Source organism: Anarhichas minor, unplaced genomic scaffold (assembly GCF_050575085.1).
Source record: "Anarhichas minor isolate MPS153535 unplaced genomic scaffold, ASM5057508v1 ptg000010l, whole genome shotgun sequence".
NCBI lineage: Eukaryota > Metazoa > Chordata > Actinopteri > Perciformes > Anarhichadidae > Anarhichas > Anarhichas minor.
Genome location: NW_027466456.1, coordinates 7007902 through 7019294, shown reverse-complemented (window position 1 = coordinate 7019294; position 11393 = coordinate 7007902). Strand labels below are relative to the sequence as shown.

The following is an 11393-nucleotide window of genomic DNA, read 5'->3' as shown; positions in this document are numbered from 1 at the left end:
ATTTCGAGGCCAGTACTGGTAATAGGAAAACCTGGCTTGAAATTGCAATCACAAAGACTCATTTATCGATTTTAGCTCTGTGTTTATGTTTCAGCAAAGGGCAACGTGATCTCGAATCTGATTGGCTGCCAACAAGAGCTTGCTGGATGTAGCTGTACGCTCATTGGTTGGTTGGATGAAAGGGTGGGGCTTCGTGTTGCTACTTCGCCACCTTTTGTCGTTCTTCAGCAGCTGCAAACAGGAAAGTCCCTGACGTCTAAGAAGCGTTCAGACAGCAGCACTGAAGTGAGGTTTTGTCGTTTTAAATGAAGGATATTCGTATGTTCTTCATCTCGCTAATACAACATCCTGTGAGGTTGTTTCCGTCGTAAAACTTCAGCAAACCAAGTATAGATGCTCTCGAGGGCTAGCTTTTTGTGCGAGCTAGCTAGTTCTTTGTGTGGCTAACTGCTAGCTGAGGTAATGTTGTTGTTGTTGAACTGAGCAGCCCTCCCACCGTCTGGGAGAGCGGATTCATCAGCTGTGTATGGAGAAACGCCTTCTCTCGTCTCCTGACATTTATCTGTGACAGTGGCCCGTCGCATCCCGCTGTGTAACGTTAGTAAAAGCGACAGCGAGAGACGGGGAGAGAGACAGAGAGTTCCACCGAAGAGGTAAAGAGATGGGAAACTGTCTGAAATCTCCGACCTCGGATGATATTTCTTTGCTCCATGAATCCCAGTCGGACCGGGCCAGCTACGGAGACCCGGACCAGGAGCCACCGCCCCCCTATCAGGTAACTGACCAACTGTTTGGACGGACCACAACACGACCAGCTAGTCGTTGTGTTTTGGAGATCAAAACACAATAATAATCAAATCCATGTAATGTCTGAAGTTGAGATGATGTCGTCCTGACGTGTCTGGCCCAGTAATGCTCTGCTGTCTGTAGCCGATAGAAAAGGGAAGAAGACACACCAAGGTGTTTGACAACAATAACTGTCTTGGCCTGAAACCCAGCCCACTGACCCCGCCATGGCTTTGATACTAATCCGCTTTGTTACATCCGAAGGTCTTTGTCCACCGTTCCCCTGAAGTCACATTATGATTCACCCTTATGACAGCAGCACGATGTCATCATTTGCAATACTTTTCATTCAAACACACTGAACCATGTAGCTGTGGCTCATATTAAGTGGAGATGATCTAAGACATCTATTGTGGGCTGTAGTTCACTGAATCATTTATTTCAATTGACTGGAAACGAGCCCCAGTTCTCTATTAAGCAGACAGTTTGGTAGCTTTGTAAAATAGTGTCTCTCATAACTTCCTCAGCTGCTTCTTTGCCTGGTCCCCTGAGGAGCAGCTTGTTTGTCTGGTGTCCTTGTTTCTGGAATTAGATCGTCTGCAAACAGACCTGGTCATGTGTAGCCATAAATATGATTTGCGGTGTCACCCTTCTCTTGTGTTGAGAGGCGGTTGTTCTGAGTTATGTAAGGCCTTAGCAGAGAGTTCTCCTGTTACTAGGTTAAGCCTTATCTGTAGATTTAAGTGTTTTACAACATGGGAAACTAAAGGTGGTCTTTTATTTGAGAAAACTACTTAATTCTGTAACTATTTGCAAGAGAGGGGGACACATTTGCACCACTGTCTTTTTAAAAATGTTCCTAATTGTTTAACTGGATTCTAAAATGCTTGACTTTCTATTCATGAATAGGTACTAAGACCAGATGTTAAGATGTCAGATGGATCATTTAAAATGTCATAAACACAGATTATTCATTTCCCCTTTTGTAGATCTAACCATGACCAGAACATCTCCGGCTGTTGGCTCAATGGTATTTTTTGGTTCCTTATAGATCTCACTTTATCACCTTTATTGGTGAGGTCAGTGTGGTGCTTCATTATTTTCATTATCAACACATTTCTTTAAAAGACCAATAATGGATATATCTTTTTTTCCTTTCTTTGTTTATGTATTAAAGTCAGTCTTAAAAGCTGCAATCACATCGACAGGACATGGGAAATAGCCAAAAGTTTCCGATTACTAGACTTATATGTATGTTATTTACTTGTTTTTATGTAGCACGTGGGTATCACACACTACATTGTCATGTCTTACACGAGAGGCACAAACTGAGGTTAGGGCAGTGCATGCAAACATAAAACTTCCTGGTAACATTTTAGGTTCCTAACCGTAGTCGTTGTCATTTAGTATCAGTGGAATGTCACCCGACAGAGGCCCTGCATCAGAGTCAGGCAAAGAGACTATCTGAACGGGGCCAGGAGTCCTTGGTATGCTTCCATCTCCAGGTTGCTACGAATATGTCATGTCTGGCACACAACGGTGTGTAATTAGGCCAAAGCAGCCAGCTCTGATATAATTGGAGCGGTGCTGTAATGAACGGCACAAACATTGCTTAGTTTCTTTGGAAGAGCTCGAACTAAGCTTTCAGTTGGGTTGAGAGAATCTGTGAGTAGTTTGTTTGTATTGACAGAGTCACAAGAGGGTGAACTCATAAAAACCTACTTATAATGGGCTCTTTCAGACCTGCCAGCTCTTTTCTCCCCGGTGACCACGGTAATCACCACCTTCGCCATCTGAACCCAGCCTGAGAACACGGCACACATTTTTCGTGTGCTTGCAGTACAGATTAACACACTTTGGAAGCGCTGCTTAAAGGCGACTAAAGGCTCCACTATACTCAACTTGAAATTGAATTTGGCGTTTTTCTTAAAAGCTGTTAAGTATGGACCTGTGTGTAAAGGCCAGTGTTCTCACTGTGCCGGTGAACAAGTGACGTTTTGCTACTCGCGGTGAAAAACATGATGCCAGAAATCCCATCCGTGACATCCAAAACAAAGATGAGCTCTGGCTGGGATTAAGCTACAGAAAGACAGACAATGACTCAAATCCAAGCCTGTTATTGTTTCTACATCCCCAAAAAACAAGCAAGGGAGATGGGTGGATGCATTATTTTTAATGTTGAGTAACAAATTAGGACATTCATTATGTCCTCATGCGACCCATCCTATAAAAAATACAATAAAGTCACAGAATATTTAACACATCACCGTTTATTTCATTTAAGTTTTGTATTTTAAGCGCTGAATTCTGGGGTGTTCTGACTTGAATGCAGTCGAGATGCCGTGGAAGGAACATACGTGGACGGTTCATGCTCAAAAATGCTCCAATGAGGCTGAATTGAAGCAATTCTGCGAAGAAGAGTGAGCCAACATTCCTCTACAGCGACGTGAAAGACTGATGACCACTTATCAGATGTGTCGGTTGCAGTTGCTGAAGGTGGCACAGTCGGTCATAAAGATAACGGGGTCAATCGCTTTTTTCCCCATAAGTGATATAGGTGTTGGATAACGTGTGTCCTGTTCCTGTTGTTGAACTGTTGTAGATCCCTGGGCATTCAGGGAGTGAGTTTAATTCAAACATGTAGTAAATATTTGTTATACTATTACTGACTATCCTAGTAAATGCTTACAGGTACAAGGGGACACACCTTTCTGTTCTTGGCCCCCTCATTCTACAGAGGCAGTAAGACAGGGTGTGAAAGAGAATATTGCAGTCCATGTAGCTACGGTGTGCATAGAATGGGTGGAAGGGTGACTGTTGAAAGCTAAGACTTAAAGTGGATGAGATCAGCTCTGAGCCAACCACTTAGGCTAGTGGGCCATTTAATGTCTCGTCAAAAATGATTTCAAAGTGAGCGTGTGTGTGTGTGTGTGTGTGTGTGTGTGTGTGTGTGTGTGTGAGAGTCGGGTTCATGTTTGTTGTCGTTATCAACCGGGGAGGCTTCAAAGCAGAGTGAGGTTCTGTTTGTGCTCCTAATACTGTGATGGCTGCGGTTGTGAAGCGTACGCCTGTGTATCGAGTGCGGTGATTTGGAAAGCAGCTGGTGAGACGAGTGCTGACTCATCGCTGTGGGACTGGGCTGTGGGAGATAAGGCCCCCCTGTGTGTTGGCATTTGAGTGTGTGTGTGTCTTTGTGTGTGTGCCCGCCCCCCTGGTACTGCTTGTAATGCCCCTGTCTCGGACACAAGTCTCAGAGATGGGAGCAGTGACAGCAGTTTTCATTGATTACATTCAGTTTGGCACAAAGGCCTTTATGCTGCTGTGACATCTAGCGTCACGGCCAAACTTCATTGGCTGGAACACCTTGCAGACTTTAAAAGATTCACTGGGCTTGTGTGTGTGTGTGTGCATGTGGCTGAACTTGGTCTTTCTCAATACACTTCGGCCTTTTCCCACCGTTTCTCTCACTTTTGGAGGCCTAAGAGGGTAAGAAATGATTTAAAACATGTCAAATAAGCTCCTGCTGCTCTGCACAAAAACAAGGCCAGGTCTACTTTCAGATGGTTGAGTAGACCAGGGGGTACACACACACACACACACACACACACACACAACTGAAAAGCACAGATTCTGTCAACCACCTGCCTTTGCCATCGAGATGAAAGGGCTTGCAGTCAGCAGTTTGGTTTGAGCTCAGCCAGCTTGGTCAGATGAAATGGGGAGAAAAACTTTGCTTTAGAGGTTGTTTATAATTAGCTGTCAAACCTGGAGTGTTGACGTGGGAGAGCGCAGCAGATGGGAAGAACCGACTGAGACGGTCTGGAAAAAAAGGGACGCTTTTCAGCTCTCAAGCAGACTTTTGGCATAAATGCAAAAGTTCAACCACGATAGAAATCCGTCTTCTGGCCGTGAAGGAGCCGATCAGCCATTTGTATGAGTGACGTGTGTATTAATAATGTGGTAACGAGGCTACTTCCTCTTTATATTACACTGTGTTACTGTTTCTGTTTGTCTTTATTCTTGGCGTGAGGAGGGTATGCAATATCAGCTGATGGTATATTTTGTGGCTGTAGTTTCTGCCGTGTAGCTGCCAAAAATCTATCTTTATCGGCCAATATGGAAAATGCGTTTACCCAAACTACACTTGTAGATGAGCTACTTAGGCTACCTGTTGGTGTTAACTGTCTTCTTCATGGTTCATAAGGCCTTTTCTGTTCTTTGTAATAATGCTATTCTATTCCCTTTGACCTGTTTAGCATGGCGGGTGTGCAGGTGCCATTTAAATGAGCATTCTTGTATGTCATGCTACAATCAGGGAAGGCCGGAAAAGAATGCTGCTTCCTCACTGTGTTCAGGCATAATTAAGTCAATTCAATCATACCTCATATGGTAACAGAAACATTGGGGGTGTGGACAAACGAGCCATTGTACTGCAGTTCAGACTCTTGGTCTGTGGGCTTTGGCTGACACACAGCCACATAGCGGGTTGCTGTTCCTGAGCACACACCACAATGACCAACACTTTTGTTTCTGCAACTCACTCTCACATTTTAGTTCTCGTCTTCCTTCGAATGACAGTTGGTGGCCCTGGCTCACATGATCGAGTTGGTTTTTAGTCCTTTCATTACAGCGGTAGAACTTAGTGAAAGGCTGTTTATATAATATCCGATACTTGTTTTGATTGGCGGATGCTCCTCTGGCATGATAAGCTTGTAAATATTGGTCAAATAAATACAAATATTTTTTAAGATTGGCGTTTATTATTTAATTTCATAAATACTAGGGTTAATACTCTTGAAGTAAGGAACACATTATCGATCACGATCACGTTAACACAACTCATCCAGTGATGCTAATATCCTCCCATTGTTGTCCTTGTTGCATGTTTGTGTGATGAACCGAGTGCATGCTCGCCTGTATTGTGTGTGTCTGCAGGTCTGGTTCAAAGATTTTGTTACTCTGCAGTCACAAGAACGAGAGCTACGATTGCAAAGCCTGCTAACGCTTCATGTGTCTGGTGTTTCTTACATTTAAGTGCATATTGACGCTGCTTACGTTGCACTAAAGAAACAGCAACCATTGACAAGTAGGATACGATTGAGGTTTGGAAGATTGGCCGACAAATTTGTTATAATGTCTCGTCACTAAGCTGTTCTAACAACCATGTGTTATAAACAGAAATGTTGCCCAGTCATCGCCATGCCGCCTGTCTGCAACCCCCTTTCCCACAGCCACTATACATTTCTACTGTAGCAGTCTGCCCGCTCAAATGCAACTTTGTAAACGTTGTATCATGGCTTGAGCTGAAATAAAGCAGTAATATTTCCAGAATACAAGAGCGTGTAACAGTTTTTGTTGGACGTAGCCATCAGAGTGACCCCCATCCCCGGAAGCACCGGTAGGAAAACAGTTGAAAGCGTTCTTGTGATGCTTTTAGTGATAATCCACCCAAAAGCTCCTTCTTTAGTCCGTGCCGAGATAATTGAACTGGTGATGGAGCAAGTGAAAGGAGCTTGTGTTGTTCTAACCCGATTTCTCATCCTTAACATGGTCACACACACACACACATACGCCAATACACACATACGACAGTGGGGGCGAATCTGGGTTTATGTGCTCTTGAAGCAGTTTTTTTTTTTTTTTTGCATTCGTGGGCTGAGAGTGCCTCTATCTTTCATTTCCCCACTCTTGTTTTTTTCTGAATTTCAATCGGTGACGGATGATGGGGTAGCGAGGGTAAATACCTCCCCTTTCCCATCTATCTGTTTTCACTTTCACTCTTAATTCCTCGTTGTCTACAATCTTCACCTCCTTCCTCGTTCACCGTTAGCAGTCTGGGCTCTCTCTCGCTCTCGCGAGACCTCTCTCTCGCTCTCGCTCTCTATCTCTGTGATTATTGTATCTATGGTCGACCTGAGGTCACATAATGAGCAGTTGTCCCAGCCCAGCTGACCACGCCATGTGTGGAGGAAGATATTGCTGACCGTTGCGCAGTTAGCCGCCCTAACGCACACGGAGAGTACAGCTGCTGCTGCCCCCCCTCCCCTGAAGCCCCGTCTGGAGCTTTCATTCCTGGCTGCCGTCTCTTTTTGACAAGGGCGAACGGTGTGGCTGTCAGGGGAACAGCGGATAGCCTCACCTACCGAAGTTATGCCGAATCTTGCCTAAAAATGCTGTGGTGCTGGCTCGCTTGTTCTACGAAAACCATAAAACTAAAGATAGCTTGTTAAGAGTTGCATTGAGGCTACAATGCAGTGAAAATTGTCCTTGAAATACATTGTTGCCCTCTCATAACCCTGCCATTCGGCTCTGAATGAACTTCTAAACCCCGCCTACTGCCATTCAGCCACAAAGGAGAAGAGAGCGAGTGGGCTGAAGCGCGGGGGGGTCACACAGGGATACGAGGAACTCGTGCTCACACCACAGAAGACTGTGATTGTGTCAGAATGTCGAGAACAGAGAGAAGAAGCGGGGTTATAGACCGCAAAGTGAGAGAGTGGAGTTAATAGAAAGCAGCTTTTACAGAGGAGGAAGGTACTTAGAGACGTGGATAGTGCACAAGACAGAAAAACAAAATATATGTGGACCTATTCTCCCCTGAATTTATTTAAAAATATGTTTTAGCCTTCAAAGGATTCTACTTTTTCAAATGATATAAAACTGTAGATCACTCTCACTTATCTGTCATTTCTTTAAAAGCTTCTTTTTTTTTTTCACAGATGGTGGATGGCATTCTGTTTTTACAGCTTTGATGGTCCTGCGATTCATAATATAAAAGAGTTTGACAATAAATACGTCTTTGGGGAAACAACTCTTTATTTAGGAATGCCACTATCGATTATTTTCACTGTTGCTTGGTTTGCAGGCCAGATCGTTTTCTCTTCTAAATGTCCATCGAAACAGTCCGAAACCCAGAGACCCTCAGTTTACAGTCATATCAGACAGAAAAGGTGTTCAAACTTTCACCTCAATTTTTGTATTGTTTCAGTTTTTTGTCATTTCTTTTTGTGCAATTCTTTAAGAATTTGATTTTTTTTAAAGCAACGGTTGGTAATTCTATAAAAAAATTGTTTATATTTTTTTTAAATTCTCTTTACATTCCGACAGCTGGCAATAAAGTTTCATCCTCTTTTTAGAAAATATTTAAAGTATAATTAAAATATCTTAACAATATAATGTATATTTACAGTGTAATACACAGTATAGGTTTAAGTACTCGCACATAGTTAACTTTCTTTTTTTTTTCTTCTATTGACTCATGACAGTCTGATACTGAAACTCTGTCAACTTTGATTTGACGTTACTTTCATTACACTAAACTATTACTTATGTGGTTTTGGGCGCCACTTTCACTTGACTCAAATCAATGGAAGTGTAGCGGGGCTGGGAGGCTCTGGCTGGTTTGAAGTTTTGGGAGGTTTTGTGCAGGCCAGCGTCAACTTGGGAGTCTTTGAACAGATATTACCTGCTATGACTTCACAGGTATTTATTCATTATTATTTGTGGTTAACTCCCAGGAGAACACTTTGCCAGAGCTCATCTTTCATTACACTTTATTGTAGACTTCTGTCCTCGGGTGATTAAATCAAAGTCAGTTTAAATTGTTTAATTAATACCTTTACAGTAATCGGGTCAAGTTAAGTTTATCTTTATTATGTTTCAGGTTGAAAACATTTCATATCTCCTAACCAAGTCAGGTGACAGCAACCATGGAGCTGTCTGCTGCAGCAGCTGCTTGAACAAGGCGTGGGGAAACACTACCATCTACTGCCTGCGATTATAATCCCACAACAGGACCATGAATATTGTTGGCTTGTAATTAATCATTGATTGTATTAGTTATTGTGAGAGTTTCAGTCCTGCAGGCCTTCTTTTTTCAGAGGGTTAATTACATATTAAGACAAAGAATGTTTGTTGGAATGTAAAACTCTTACAGTCAACTCATGCCTTCATTGTGTTGTGTGACAAAGGGAAGTCCACCCTTCAGTGTGACTAATGCTTTCCAGTATTGTACTGGTAGGTGACGTTATTCTGTCTTTCTGTAATAAAATAAACGCTCATGTCCCAGTTCATAGCATGGAGGTGGAGAGAGATTGTGGAAACTTATTTGGTCTTATTGCAGATTATCTACAATGTTTTATATTTCCTGCCAAAAAAAACCAGACCGCCAACCAACTCTCTTTGCTCGTAAGGTGTCTGCATGAAGTGGAAAGTAATTGTGACTCATGATTCTCTCTGTAAATCCTCCCCACATCTTCATTTTAGTCTGACCTTGTGGTCCTCTCTCTCTCTTTCTCTGCAGGAGCAAATCCACGTGCCCGTCTACCACCCAACACCCAGCCAGGCCCGGCTGGCCACTCAGCTGACGGAGGAGGAGCAGATTCGCATCGCACAGCGAATCGGACTCATCCAGCACCTCCCGAAGGGCGTGTACGACCCAGGACGGGACGGCTCTGAGAAGAAGATCAGGGAGTGAGTAGCCATGCTGAGTGATCTGTGATCTGGGTGTAATCAGGGTGTTTGGGGGTCTTTTAAAATGATGGTCTAGATTCACTGTCTGAGATAAAGTATCTGAAATAGTTTTATTCAAATATTTTCTGTTTTGTTTTAGTAGTCAGAAAATGTAACCGACAAAACCGCTCATGAATTTTAACACGTTAAGTTTGCTGTTGTCACAATAATGTCAATATTGGTGTGCACTGCTATAATAAAGATACATACTCAATATCTTTATAATATTGTGGCATTTTAGATAAATGCACATTTTATTGAACTTATTTTCTGCATTTCTCTGCTGTCCATGCAATCCCTAACTAAATGTCCCTGTGTTCACCTGCACAGGTGCGTCATCTGTATGATGGACTTTGTATACAGAGACCCCATCCGCTTCCTGCCCTGCATGCACATCTACCACATGGACTGTATAGACGACTGGCTGATGAGATCCTTCACCTGCCCCTCCTGCATGGAGCCTGTGGACGCCGCGCTGCTTTCCTCCTATGAGACCAACTGACACACACACACACACACACACACACCTACACACAAACACACTGTATATGCCCATAGGCACCTGTGAACCAGAATGGACACACACACACACACGGACATACACACAACGTCCATCTTGTTAACTTGTATCCTGGATTAGTAAGGTGTTGATATATAACAGTGTAAACGATTTAGGATGAATGCTCATGTGCGAGAATGCCTGTGTATATGTGTGCCGCACAAGTTCCTCTGTTGGCCTGCTGGACAGGATTGATTTAAGGAGGACTGAACAGAGTGTTGGTGTGTTGGACAAACCGGAAAGAGCTGGACCGAGCAGACCGATGACAGTGGGAGATGTTGGGGATACCAGTGTAAAGGGAAGTCAAGGGGAAAGGATGGTGTTTAACTGATATGATTAAGAAATCCAAGATCTGCTTTTATATGCAGGAATTCAAACAACTGTGCCCATATACACACACACACACACACACACTTCCTTTATTTACTTCCCATCATTGATATGAACGACACAGAAGGACGGACAGCCGACCACCGTCATCAGGCCGCAGATTGAGCTCGTTGGACTCACGCTGCGGGACAAGAGGAGAGAAACGTCCCGTCTGATCGGTGCGTGGACGTGTCTTCACACGGATGACTGTGTGAAGAGTCATATCTGCTGCAAAAAGATGCGGATGTGTGATTTTAAGGCTGCTAGAGCTGGACATCAGACTTGACACTGCAAACATCAGATATACTGTATATTCTGCAGACACACCACAGGCCTCCACTGGTCCACCGCGCCTGGGCCTGGAGTTGTCTGTCTGTATAGAGGAAAACCAGATTGGTCGATCGTCCCGTGGCTTTGTGAAATCTGTTACGTGTTTGTTTTATTCCGTCAGCATAAGGGCTTTGTCAGACCAGTGTTTACCAACAACACGGATAAGGCAAAAGGAAAAACAGTATGTGCTTTAGTCACTAATGTGGTGGATAGCTGGTAGACTGTTGCTGTCAAGCTATCGGCTCCTCGTGACTTTCTCAATCACAGTGAGCGCTCAGATTATTGGCCAAAGCACAAGTAGACCACAAACCATTGATACCAATCGGTGACATTTGCACTTCTTAATCAGACTTGTGACAAGAGTTGACCATATGCATTCAGTAATTATGTCAAAGTGAGGTATGTGACTTGTTTTTACCTACAGTGCAATGATCTGTCATGAAAGCCACCCTCTGTGGACCGGGAGTGGAAACACACTTTATAACTGGTGACATTAACCAAACTACTGAATTCATTAATTCCAAGTTTGGCGCCCCTGTTATTGTCCAAATCATGTAATTCTAGGGACAAATCAAGAACAGAATTAAAAACGTAAAGAAGTTTGCATATGTTCCGCATCGCTTCATTCAGCATCCTGTTGCACCAGACCTAGAGCAAACAATCAGAGGGGAAGCGGTTAATGCTTGCACCATCAGGACACCGGTGATGGTGTGTGCGTCGGTGAACACACACCATCAGGACACGGGTGATGGTGTGTGTGTCGGTAAACACACACCATCAGGACACCGGTGATGGTGTGTGTGTCGGTGAACACACTTTAGAAAGGTTACATTTCTTA

At 43.5% G+C, this 11393-nt stretch overlaps 1 protein-coding gene across 2 annotated transcripts; it reads left to right on the top strand.

Moving 5' to 3' along the window:
- The first annotated feature begins 221 nt into the window (after positions 1–221).
- Positions 222–11157, top strand: rnf11b (ring finger protein 11b). Of its 2 annotated transcripts, XM_076087901.1 has the most exons (4): positions 222–775; positions 1776–1816; positions 9089–9258; positions 9628–11157. In XM_076087901.1, the coding sequence occupies exons 2-4, from the start codon at positions 1784–1786 to the stop codon at positions 9797–9799; spliced, it is 375 nt and encodes a 124-aa protein (XP_075944016.1). In that variant the 5' UTR covers positions 222–775; positions 1776–1783; the 3' UTR covers positions 9800–11157. The 2 variants fall into 2 exon arrangements, with proteins under 2 accessions (XP_075944016.1, XP_075944015.1); XM_076087900.1 differs by lacking the exon at positions 1776–1816.
- The last annotated feature ends 236 nt before the right edge of the window (positions 11158–11393 follow it).